Source organism: Haemorhous mexicanus, chromosome 4 (genome assembly GCF_027477595.1).
Source record: "Haemorhous mexicanus isolate bHaeMex1 chromosome 4, bHaeMex1.pri, whole genome shotgun sequence".
NCBI classification, from domain to species: domain Eukaryota; kingdom Metazoa; phylum Chordata; class Aves; order Passeriformes; family Fringillidae; genus Haemorhous; species Haemorhous mexicanus.
Window position 1 is genome coordinate 51,465,136 of NC_082344.1, and position 13,763 is coordinate 51,478,898.

General features: G+C 39.7%; 1 protein-coding gene across 1 annotated transcript; it reads right to left on the bottom strand.

The window, feature by feature from the left end:
• Positions 1-1,626: 1,626 nt before the first annotated feature.
• NIPAL1 (NIPA like domain containing 1) lies at positions 1,627-12,425 on the bottom strand. Its single transcript, XM_059844883.1, is given in 7 exon segments — positions 1,627-4,556; positions 4,690-4,850; positions 6,671-6,761; positions 7,224-7,280; positions 8,317-8,583; positions 12,289-12,362; positions 12,364-12,425. Coding segments are annotated over 7 exon segments (1,317 nt in total). The 3' UTR covers positions 1,627-3,951.
• Between the last annotated feature and the right edge of the window lie 1,338 nt (positions 12,426-13,763).

Genomic DNA, 13,763 nt, shown 5'->3' on the forward strand with positions numbered 1-13,763 from the left:
TGTTTATTTACCAGAACAGTTACACCCTTACATAAAGACTGAGTAGGCCATCTTAGATCTCATGGTGACTGTGAGCTTAGTTCAAATTCCAACCATATTCTAAGCAAAAAATGGGTGAATAGGGAGCGACATCCTTGTCACTGACCATAAAGAGATGTCTGTTCACTGTTTTTTTTTTAAATTCCATGTGATGAAAATGATACCTGGAAAAAGCAGTAAAGGAGACACCTCCATACAGGGAGACACCTCCATATAGGGAAGCTTACATCAAAGGTTGCAGGAGTGTTCAGCATTTGTAAAAATTTAGCTACTGTTTGCTGATCAAAAATCAGAAAATTTGGAACAAGTCTGTATTATGGATAGGAGGAAAAAAAAGGCAGAACTCCAAGCTTTTGTGAGCCAGCCACTTAGGATACATCTCTTTTCTATAAAAAATGCATTATTGACAAAATGGAATTTATTTTCAGAAAGTGAATTGAATTCCTTTGTCAAAGTACTCATGAGAAGCAATGCAGACCAATAACTAGTGTGTACAGGGCTGGTGAGACTTGTTTCAGACCAATTCCTGCCCCCATCCCTCTCCCCCCAGCAGATTTCACAGACAGGAGGCCCTACAAGCCCACCAAAGCACATCACCATCCCTCCTCCCCTGTGCACCACCAGTCTGGCTCCTGCTCAGCCTCCCACCCATGTGCTGAACCATGGCACCATTTTAAAACCTGCCCAAAAGGAGTCAGTGCAAACCTGCTCTGCTGGAAGGACACTTCTTAGCTCACTTGCCAGTTTTATTTTGCTGGAATTTAAAGAATGAGAGAACAGCATTTTTCAGAAGTATGCAATTCCCCATATAGCTCCAGGATGCAACCCTGATGAGTGGAGCTTGAAGTTTTGAATATGTACCTTTTGGGATGAAGATTTTTTTTTTGTAGCATGGTTCTTTCAAGTGTGGCTGGAAAGTGAAGATGGTAGAACAGATTTCTATAGAAACTAATAACTGATGTTTTTCCTTCCAAAATCGTACCGATTTTTTTAACCTATCCAAGTCTTCTTGACCTACCTAAATTTAGTTGGTGCAGCTATGTAAGGAACTTTATTGCCCATTAATTTGTCCTGAGATATGGTCATAATGAGTAGCTGCCAAGATTTGTTTAGTATCAGCATTTAAAAGCTGTAATTTGGTTAGCAATGTATTACCTCTGAGGATTGCTTTGTTCTCCTTCTTAACCATTCGCCCTACATACCAAAACACATCTAATTACTTTAAATAGTGTTCTTCATTTCACTGCCTGGAAAACCTGACAACTCACTGAAACACTGTCCACTGAGACTGGCTGTGAGACACACATGCTTTGGGTTTTCTTCTCTAGCTTAGAAATATGAATGATACTCTTTTTTTATCCCTTGTTTAAAAAACACAGATAATTTAGTACATAACCATGAATAATTTATTACAAGAGAAATATTAGCATAATTTCAATTAAAAAAAATCAAAGTTATTCCAAACTAGTAACTAAATATCAACATTTAAAAAAATAGCATATCTTACAACAAATGTTTTTATAAAAAAAATTAATCACTAATTTATTTCTAACATGATGGACTTCTTTTACATCATGAAAATAACCATTGTTTTTTTGACATTGTTAGAAAATAACATTCATTTAATATTAGTCGCTATTTATGTTTAACAGCAGAAACACAGGTCCAGTAGAAAATACAGGAATTTTGCTTGGTATGAGCTAATTATTGCCAGCAGTTGGTATATAAGGAGTCCACATCCTTCTCAAATAAAGTATTATGACATATCTTTAAAAAATACCAATGCACACCCATTCAAGAACTGGACTGGTTGCTATTTCTTACAAATAACTCATTTGGTCACATCACAGTGATGACTCTATAAGCAAATAAAGGAGCCACAAACTATGCAAAAGCATTTCTTTTTCTCTTTTTTGCAGTCAATATTTTCTTCAGTTATTCTTTGAATTGTGTAATTCAGAGTAAAAAGCAATTCAAGTTTTTATTAAAGAACAAACTATAAAACCCCCTCCATCTTTATTCTTTTTATTGTTTGAATTACTTCTTTTTAACTATTAAGATTTTGAAGCTTCAATCTGGTCAATAAAACCAATGTATTCTCTACATTAACTAAGAAGTAATGAAACCCTGTTAGTAGATTTTCTTGTATGAAGCTTTTTTAACACAAGCATTTTAACAGCAAAGAATTGCTGTGAATTTCATCACTCAAGCTGAAAAATACTCCAAATTGATAATGTATACAATGTCATTATATTTTGAAGGCAAGTACATTCTTGGTGAAAATGCCCCTTTTGCTGGGTAACAGTGATGCCACACAAATATATGAAATATAAGCAGCAACCTTTTTGTAAAGGATGAACTTTCTTTGGCAGACCAATTTTCTATCCATCCAAACTGTCTTCCACTAAACCTTTTGAACATTAGAAAATATACAGCTTGCTTCATGAGGATGTTCTGCTTGGCATATAAATTTCAGCTGATTAAAACCAGTTTTTAACTGCTGAAGTGCTGGCATCCTCTGGCAAACTTTTTGGACTCACACCTAAATATCCAAAGACTGGAAATGCTGCTTTCTGATGAGCTTGTCACCAACCACACATCTGATTGCTGAAGTTACTTACTTACTTACAAAGTGGAAAACAAAGAGGATTGTAATGAGCAAACCATGGACTGTGCAAGCTTTTTTGTGACAGGAAGACCAGTGACCACAACTGAGGAACTACAGTATTACAGTACAGTTACCAATCTTCAAGGCCTCAAGGTAGGTTAACATATTGTAAAACATCTAAAAGGCGTGGATACTATTTTTTAGAGAAGTCCAAACTCAAAAAAAAAAAGAGACATTCTGATGTTTCTCACCCCTTGCCTACAGCCCATCCTCTACGTAGTATTTTTAGAAGTAGTGTATGGATTGTAGAATGAATTTTGCACTAAGAATAAAAATTAATAGGACTGCTTTATTATTAATAAAGAACAATACCTTCCCAGAAAATGAGGAAAATTTTGAAAAGCCTATATGGGTTCTAATTAATAGATGGCTGTATTAGGAAGAAGTATGGAAATAAGTAAAGCCACTTTGTAATCCTCAAAATAATGTAAAACAAAGGGGAAATTTTCAATTGCATGTTCTGGTTTTCTCCTGCCTTTGAATACTTAATTCTACAACCTCATGTAACTTTTTAAGCCAGTAGCAGCTGTTTTCAGGCCTCTAATGAAATTTTTTTTTTCTTAAACTTGGTCTTAGTTTTGAAATAAAAAAGTACAGGTACATTCAGGGATTCCTTGGGTAGAAAACCTGAGATGTATCAAGAATTGTATTTGCTAAAATTTTTTTGTGCCATCTAATCAATGTTCATTGGCCAGTCATCAAAAGTGAAAAAATCTTGCATAAAATTTTATATGAAAAATTAAAATGGTTAAACACTGTTTTCTTCATACTATGTCTCCAATGAATATCCTTCATGTAGAGAATCTACAAGCTCGCTTGGCAATAAATTATAAAAATCTAAAGAAAGCCAGAAATATTAAGGCCATCACCAAGATAATAGCAGAGTACCTGCTACTTCAGCAAGGATTGTCTTTTATCATCTAAAGAAAATTGCATTTTTTAAACATGGCTTACAAAGACATTCTTTTTTTCTAAAATTTCCCAGGAAGAGACGCTGCATAAAAAAAGTACCACGTTTTTCATCACCTAACATATAATCACCACCAGGTTTCTGTCTGTTGTGCTAATTACTGACCATGTTCACTCATTACTGGCAACAGCTGACATAGAGAGGAGTGGTTCACACTTAACAGACCTCACAGACAAATTTCCAGAGGACGGCAGAAAAGTGGAGCTTTCTAGTAGACATGGGTGGGCTGAGTTTGCAATTCATGATACTTTGATGATGAACACTCCTGAGTGTTTCACTGACTAAATAAAATGTTGTCTTCCTCATATGCCAAAGCTGGGTCTTCCATACTCTCCAGCAAAGTGTGACTGGTTTCAAATTCACGGTGAGGCGGTGACGATTCTTTGGCAACAGTGGACATCAACTGACTCCAGGTGATGTTAGTGTTTTTGAAAGCATGCAGCAGGAAGATGCCAATGATGATGCTGCAGAATCCACTCAGGGTTCCAATGATATCACCCAGTTCCATACTGCTCCACTCCTTGAACAAGATGATGGAGCACGTCACCACTGTGGTAGTGAAGCACACGTAATAAATGGGTGTCACAAGGGATGTGTTGAACACGTCCAGGGCCTTGTTGAGGTAGCTGATCTGAGTGCTGACTGAGAGCACCAAGATGCCCACCAAAATGTAAACCAGGGGATGGCGATAGGCTGGCTTCCCCTGCAGCATTTGCTTAATGGCAATACCCAGGCCTTTCACAGACGAGACGGAGAAGGCACCGATGAGGGAGCAAATTAAAATGTAGATCAATATATTTGTCTGACCTCTCTTTGGAGCCACAACAATGATCAGGACAAGGGCAACGACTGTCAGGAGAACAGCAAATGTAACAAATGCTGTAAAAAAAAGGAAAGGAAAGAATAATACACACAACACCAGACTATGCCCACAAACATGCTCAGAGTTGTTCAGTGTCCTAGACACTTCCCTATGAACGGCAGCATGTCTTCACTGCAATTGCATACAGACCTGGATCTTGCAGCTTTCTTTCCATCTCATCTAGTGAGGTGACCTCCTCCTCCTCTGGAGCATGAATAACCATGACTGTTGACCCCAAAATGCTCAGTACACATCCCAGCTTTCCATGAATATTCAGCTTCTCATTTAAAAAATAGGATGACAGTATAGCACTGTTCAGCAAAATAGAAATAAAATGTTCAACTCCACCAGGCACAGAAGACATTCAAAATCTCTCTGTGTAGCATAACAGAAAACCTCTTTTGAATTTGGATACATGGTAAGCCAGCCTGAAACAATCAAATTGTAAGGAGTTTTTCCAAGAAAGTTGGTCATGACCAAGAAGGTAAGGTCAGGTTTTAGGGAGTTTAGCAACTCTCATCACTTCCCTCCAGGTTATAAAAGGGTCCAATTTGCTAAGGAGCTTCTCATTCCTGATTGCCTGAGTCAGGGTATCCACTCTCACTGCAGATTAACCATAAGAGCTGTTTCTTTCTTCCAAAAATGGTTCAAAGCACTTCATTTGCCACTACAACCAATGAACATGAGTGTTGGAAACTGTTCCTCATCCCTCCCCAGGCTCTCCCACCAAGGCACACTTTCTGCCTGGCTTGCCAGGCTCCCCCCAAAACACAGAGAAGGCATGTCTCCCCATTCAGAGATCAACCCCAGGATCTCCCTGGGGTTGATTATTTAACCTAAGCACAATAACATGGCCTAAATAACACCACTCACAGGGCATGATTAGCCTGTTAGAGAACAACCTTGGGCACAGACACAGGCTTAATGGTGTGTGAACACACTCACAAATAGTTATTCAACCTACTGATCAAAATACAGACTTTTTTTTTCACACAAGGGTAATGAGTTCACTGACATGAAGTTCTAACAACCCCTCTGTCTCATGAAAATTTGAATGATTGCTATCCCCATCAAAGAAGAGGGCAATAAAACTCAAGCTGTTTTTGCACAGCAGCCAGGCAGACAGCTGATCTGCATTTACCAACACACTGACCCCAGCACCACTGCAGGGACTGTTACATTAGTTTTGCTACGACAGAACAGCTGCAGTTTGAGCAGGTAGATTATTCCAAGCATCCTCGGGGGTTTTTTTTGGTTGGTTGGTTGGGGTTTTTTTTTATTTTGTTTTTTTTTGGTTGGGGTTTGTTTTGTTTTTAATATGTGGCGCATATTGTTTTAAACACAGTGTTTCATATAATATACTCAGTTCTTAAAAATCAGAGTTTTACATTTAAAATACTCTAATTTCATTTTGCTACAAGATTATTTCCTATAAAATTTTTGTATGCACAGTACATGTCTTTTCTGCTGCTATGATAGCCACATTACTGTATGTGCTTAAGAACTTGGAAATTATTTTTTTCTTCATACATAGGAAACAATAAGTCTGTGAAGGACATTTATGTTTCAAAAGAACCACAAATTTCAATTGTGGATAGAGAAGAAAGCCTAGATTTTCATTGCCTTCTTTCCAGAAAGATTTCAAAAAGAAAAAACAAAATCAGAAGGTTTACTAACTGTGCCTTAATATGAAATTATGCTCCTATAAATATAAACACTTTTGAAAACATTTTGTGAAGGAATGCTGTATTTTTATTTAAAGTTTAGTCACAGCTGAAGAACAGGATAACAGTTTTTTAAAAAGCTCCAGTTCTCCAGGAATAGATAAATTACCTTCTATCAGCAGTATACCTTGTTTATGCTGATAAGAATTACTTTGTCATCTAGGCGGAAAGCTACTGGGAAGGCATTCGGTGGCCTTTGCAACAAGACTTTTGATTCTATCTACGCAGATAACTCAGTTCTAAATAAGGAAAAATATCTTTCCAGCAAGCAACAAAAAGCATTTTCTGCCCATCAATTGCTTTTTAGTTTTTTTATTAAAAATCTCTACTTCCAGCCAAAGACAGTATTTTTTCCCTCACGCACTGAGTGGTTCATTTGCCAAGGCTTGCTCCCAATTGGTACTGACCTTATGAGAACACTCAGGGCACCCAAGGGGGTAACCAAGGTTGCAGGTGCAAAGGCATAGGCAGCAAAGTTTGCAGCTTCTCCTAATCCCACTGCAGAAGAAAGAACATTTGGATCAGCTTGGAGGAGAATATTGAAATCACACTATTGTAAATATTTTGTATCACAACTATGATAGCAAATACAAACCAAAATCTTTTTTCTGCACTATATATGCACAATTATAAATTGTGCTGCACAAAATTAGCTGCACAATTAATAAATGCTGAAAGAAAGTAAAATACTCTTCTCCTAAGTACTCCTAGAAGCTGGACAGATGCAATTCCATGGCATTTGACCAGATATTAAAGAAAAGATAGTTATTCTGCAAAGAGCTCTGAAGACCAAATGTAGTATTTGAAAGATGGCGTATGAGAACAGCTTGTCATGAATGTGATTGAAAGGACATTTCTTTTAAGTGAAGGGAATGAAAAATCGGATAATAAATCTCTTTAATAAAAACAATCTGCTTTTTGTAGATCTACACATAGGCTGAGAGGAAAGAGCTGACTTACTTGATAGCAGTCCAGTCCACCAAAGCCATTCCTTCAAATAAGAATATCCACCTTGTCCTGAAAGAGAAAAAAACCCCTTATCTTAGAAGAAACAAATCACCTTATTGTAAGAAACAAAAAGTACAACCTGACATTTGCACTTACAAAGTACCAAAAGAGCATGTTACCTGGATGCAACAAGAAGAATATTTGATTTTGACCGACATTAACCACTCTACTGCTTTGTGACTCTGACTTCTAAAAACTGCTATTTGACTAAATATATGCAGAGGGGAAGTTTCAAGCAAAAGTAAAATGTTTATAAAGATTGTTGGTGAGCTTAAGAAGTGTTTTAAAATGCTTTTCCAGGTCACATCCAATATATTCATACAGTCAATGGCTGTTTGACGTTCCTTTTACTTTAAGTTGAAAGAAATTATAAAGAAAAATGCCCCTGTGTACATGATTTTTTTTTAAACTTTAAACATAAGTATATATAATATTCAGTATCAGAGTATTTTCAAATAACCAAATTCTCTAGAATAATATTTTGCAATAAACACAACAACAACAAAAACTGCTAATGCTTTGTATTAAAATCCATGCAAAGGAAATTATGAGATTAGTGAAACTGTTCTTTTTCTAGCTGTTCATCTCTTGACTTTGATGAAGGGATAGTTGTACTAACTGTAGAAACTTGTCATTTCTACAACTCATTGCACTCACTTTGAAAAAGCTGAGCAAAACCAAGAAGCTAAACCAGCTTAAGACTTTCAATTTCAAATGAGGGGGAAAAGAAGGAGAAGGACATTTTGGAGGGTAAGACAAATGGAGAATTTTTTTTTTGGTAACTGATTGCTCTCAGTGAGGAAATAGCACCAGCTCACTAGATTTAATACCCCCTGCATATCCCATAGTCCTAAGAGTTCTGAAATCCCAGTTCCTGTAATCACACACAGAAATAACACCATGTCTCCATCCCTCACCAAGACAGGACTTCTGATCACCATTAAAGTCGTTTCAAACATGTGATCTGTGACTTGAACTTTGATTTGGTCAAGTTAGAAGAGGTGTTTGTGTCCCCATCAGGAGCAAGGATAGCACCATCACGTACCAGCTCGGGTGACTCCTCTGTCTGCCAGTTTTAAAAGTCCTTTCTTCTTAAGTATGAAACTAGAACCAATAAAGATACTGGAGCCTATAGCCAAAGCCAAGCCAATGTAGAGGTGGTATTTGCTTCCAGAAGGCAGGGAAATGCTCCAGTTTGTTTCATTGCCAGTCCCCTCCATAGAGGTGAGGAGAGGAGAGTGTGATTCAGGCACGTTGATGATCTGGCACCATGCCTGGCAGGAGTCAGGGCAAGAAAAAGAGAGCACAGCACCTGGGAGCAGAAAAAGAAGGACAAATGATTCACGACACAGCTGTGGAAGAGTCCTGTCCTCACTCTGCTCACTCCTTTTCGTGTCTTTGCAGAGCACCTGTAATTCCTGACTGTGCAAATAACACACAAAACCCACACAATGTACACAGTGCTGCCCTGGGTCATTACCCACTCCTGTAGCTCACAGGTGATTACATTATTTTACATCCGTATTTTGCACTTCAGTGGCTCAGACAGGCAATAAGAGGAATACCAAGCAATGCAACAAAAAAATATTAGTTTCAATTTAAAATTCAACTCAAAATCTTAAAAGCTAACCTGAAACCTGAAGATGAAGGACTCCTTTTTGTTGTGCAGAGACCACAAAAATACAGCCAAATCCGATTTTGGACTTTGCCTGTTAAAGTAAGCCTGCTGCTATTCAAGGCTTCTGGTTTTACACTGGTAGCTGAGATTGGAAAAACAAATGGAAAAAAAGGAAGGAAAATCAAACAGGGAGCAAACTCTCACTGCATATGGGCACTAACACATTTTATGAAAACTGTTCAGTGAATACTGTGTGAGCCAAGTCTTATTTAACCAATCACAAAATTTTCAGGTGAAGGCCTCATTACACCTCCCAGCAAATTTAATCTAAGCTCAGTAAGCTCTGGGTGGAGGTAGATCACAGGCCACAGGGGACAGTTCCCCCAGCTATCCCTGCAACACTGCTGGAGAGCTGGGTGATCCCGAGCAGAGACCAAAGCTTCACACTCAGCCAGCCAAGCATTATCAGCAACACTATGATGACAGTCTGGGAATGACATCATTGTTATCAGCCTAGATTAGTTTCTAAAGGAAGAACAGGTACTGCACTGCCAAGAACGAGAGGAGTTGCTTTTTTCATGGGGAAGCAGGGGTTAGGCAGCAAAGCTGCAACAGGGCTTAGGCACTCTAGGCTGACATCTCAGTTTGGATGTGGACATCTCAGTGTGGATTATAGACTCTAGCCTGGAAAACTTTTAAGAACAACCTTTTTTGTAAAGAAGGCTTATTGTGAAGACACATTTAAATATGAAACAATTAAAATATGAAACAATTTGCAGAAGTACAAAAGCTCAGTCCACTGTGATACATAGAGAGCAGGGGATGCAACAAATAGTTTTGTTTTCCATGTTTTCCCTGTAATTAAAATAACACATGAACGATTCATCCTGAAGAGTGACAGCATCAGTAACACACTCCCTTTTTTCTTTTTTTTTTCTTCTCCCCTTTCCCAGCTGAAGAAATGCCTCTTGGGGACTTGGTAGAGAAGGATGTGCCTCTCTGTTCACACGTAAGCTCTGGAAATAAGAATGTTATATCAAAAGTACTCCACTGACCAATGAACAAGAAACAGACTTGGATAATTCATTTAATACAGTTTAACAAAGAATAGTTAAAATACATAAGGTCCTAAAAATATCCTATTTGCAGCTGGCAATGCTGGTATCAGCTCTGGGAGACAGCACCCTTTACAAGTAAGGAAGTAGAGCGAGTACCTGCTCCCAGTTTTCTCATTCCATATTTTACAACAAACATACTACAGGAAGTTATAATTTGATTTGCAGGCTGTGCAAACACATTTCCTTGTTTGCTAAGAGTGTTTCCATATAACAGGAGTTGTTTTGTATTGCTAAGTATGTTCCCACAAGATAGCTATGTTCATATTCCACAGCTGAAGATTAAAATCTTAGAGAATTTAAATCAACATGCAGTTACTGTTGCATAATACATAGGATAGATACTATTCTACACTCTTATCATTACTAGAAATTACAGTTGGATAATGTAAAAATACAGAATTAGCATTTGCACCTGAAAGTACTTTAAAATCCTAAACTATAAGTATAGTCTTAGAAGAAGAAAAATTTGCATATACTTGTTTTGACACAATTAGTGAAGAATAAATCACAAAACAAAATAACAGAAGAGTCCTTTAAGCGTAAATATATTTTCTTTTAGTAAACACATACCAGGTCAAGATAAAAATGCCCCTGGTCATGGCATGGGGGTTGGTTTAAATAGCCTTCAAAGTTCCCTTCCAATCCAAACTATTCTATTATTCTGTGAAAAAAACAATGGAGAGATGAATGACATCCCTTAGCTCCCAATACCTATATTGATGCCAAACCAGGATGGTGCGAGAAGCACTAACATTCTTGCCTTTAATTAAAAGAAAACATGAAGATAAACACACCTGAAGAAAATAACAACAATTTTTTTCCTCCTTTTCGGTGACTGGGGTATTTTCATTTAGCTGCAGATAAATGGCAGGCTTATTTTGTTTCACATGAAACAAAATATTTTTCTAGGTGTTCTAAAGCTTTTCATTCTTCAGCATACCTTACGACATAAGAAAAATTTAATCATGCCATTTGTACTAAGTCACCCAGTGACTGCCACAGGTTGTTTCTCTCCTTTTTGAATTACAATCCTTGCCCACATACACAAAGAAATAATGGATTTATCACTGAGAGGTGTAATTTTGAATGCTTATGATCTGTTTATTTGGTTGAGCAGCTTCTCATGATTAAAGAAAAAAAGAAGTCATTTGTTCCACTTGTATGAAAAGTGGCATGTAACCGCACAGACCAAAGAACCACCTGAGAGACAGGAAGAGGAGGCTGATCCAGGAATTACTGTTATTTTATTACCCCTGTGAACAGTCTGAAGATCACTTGGAAAGGCTGAGGAAGATGACAAATCACTGAGGCTGCCTGGCTTGCTCAGCACAGAGTTTCTGTAGCTAAGCTAGTTTCACCTCCTACTTCCAAATGTCAACAAACATGAACCTGTCAGCAGAACTCCTCCTAGCAGAAACAATCTCTCCCAGCTCTGACTCAAGGCTGGCAGCAACAGGAAACCAGTCTGAGCCAAGACAGTTGCTGGTGTAACTTTTAAACTTTCTTTATGATTCGGCTTTTTTTTTTCTTTTTTTTCCCCTCAAACACCTAAATATTCTCTATCTGAATTGGGTAGACCAGACACCCCGGTGCTACACACAGCTTGTGACATGTCTAGCCTGCTGTCATTCTGCAGTTTAGGGCTGACTTGCCAGGCTTAGTGACAGCCAACTTGGTTCTTAACCTGCCACTGAAGATACTGGTCCTAAGTCATCTCGAAAACTTTGACTAGATAATAATTTCACTGCTTTGATTAGACAATAATTTAACCATTTCTAACGAACTTATGACTCAGCTCACCCCTGGCAGAAACATGAAACGCCTTTCTCGGTCACCCAGGAAATACCAAGCCCACCTTTGCCAAGGCGCAGCTCCTGGGGCCCAAAAGTGGGTGTATCGAGAAGCAGCAAGGAATTCTTCCCTGGCACACCTGGAGTGGAGACTCACCAAAAAGGCACACAACAAAGCTGGCAAGATGTTTAAAAGAGGCAGCCGCGGCAGAAGCGCAGGAGCCTCCCCGACGCCGGACCCAAGCCACTCCTCGGAAAACAACGGGGTGACGCCAGGGCGGAGGAAAATCTTACGGGGGCTGCGGACACCGGGGCTGCAGGAGCGCACGGCCGCGTCCCGACCGACGCGAACCCTCCGCGCACACCGAGCCAGCCCCGCGCCCTCCCGCGGTGCCCCGGCCCCGCCGCCAGGCAGACACTGACCCGCACGGCAGGACGGACGGCCGGGCAGACACGGACCCGCACGGCAGGACGGACGGCCGGGCAGACACGGACCCGCATGCAGGAAGGGCGGGCGGGCAGCGCCTCTCCGGGCCCCATGGCTGCCAGGCTCCGCGGGCTCCGCCCGCCCGGGCGCGGCACGGCGCACCTGGGCGCGCCCGCTCGCCGGCGGAGACGGAGGTGGCATCCTCGCCACCCTTCTGGACCCAGCCTGCGGGGAAGAGGGCACGCAGGGCTCCAGGAGTGGCCCCGAATGGGCTTTCTAGATCTTTATGGAGTCCCAGACCTGAGGAGTTCTGTGGCCCCATCTGAACACTGAATCCAAAGAGCGCTCTTTCCTGAAGTACCTTGGCAGCATTTGCCTCTCCAGGGAGTCTCTACAGATTTAATTTTCTTCCCCGTCGTAGCTGGGAGAAGAGATGAGCAGTCTTGATGTACAGCCACTTATGCCTGTGACAAGCTGCCTGTGCTCACTTTGGCCGGTGGATCTGCGGACAAGCAGAGGGATCCCCTGGCCAAACTATGGCAGCGTCCTAGAACAAGGGCAGTGTCTGGTGATGCATACCCTGAGACGACTCCCTGTGGGTTAACAGGCTCCAAGTTGTTGCAAGAAATAATTATCTTGATTACCCAATGTATAGTTTTAACTAAGGTCTTGGTTTTGAAATACATTTACAAAATGTAAAGCTTAATAAAACATTACATGTTGCCCAGCAAACCTCCTGGGACACTCTGCAGACCTTTAGCATGCACAAGGATTTCTCTAACTGGAGGCAAAATTGTGAATTTAACACACCTCCACAGAGCACCACAGGGACACGCAGGATTGAAATGAGAGCTGGAACCAGGCTTTGCAGCGCAGTACCAAAACTAATCATCATTGGTTTTGAAAAGTTGTACCATTGGGGCACACTGCTGAAATACATTGACATTATCAACAAAATAACTTGGTTTTCCTTGGCTTAAGTATCCTTGACTTGGCAGTCCTGTTGTCAAACCAAGAGATCAGTTTCAATGTCTTAGTCTCATTTTTTATTTCTGTATTTATTTTTTAGCATAACCAGCACTATGTATGTTAGGAGAAAATGAACATTGCATTTGCTTTTTGTGATTTTAGTTACCATTCCACTTTATCTTTACTATCTCTACACTATAACAACTTCTAGGGAAGGTGGCCTGAATCCAGTGCTGGCTGCATGATAAATAGTTTGACTTCTCTGCTTTAACTTTTTTAAAGCAGGTTACTGCTAAAAAACCAGAGCAATAATTTTAAAATGTATTTGAAAGAGTTAAATCAAAATTTTAGAGCATAATCTGAAAGTCTGGGAGAAAACTGTGATCTTCTTGTACAACATAAGCATGCCTATAGGATGAAACCACTTATATGGACTGAGGCATGTCTGCAGTCTGCTTCAAATTCCTATTTTTGTTCTGCGTCCTCTCAGATCTGTCAGCTCTGTTTGTTCATATCCCCGTTTCTGCAAAAATGTGTCAATTTTTTGAGCTTGCTGCAAACCTGCAAGTG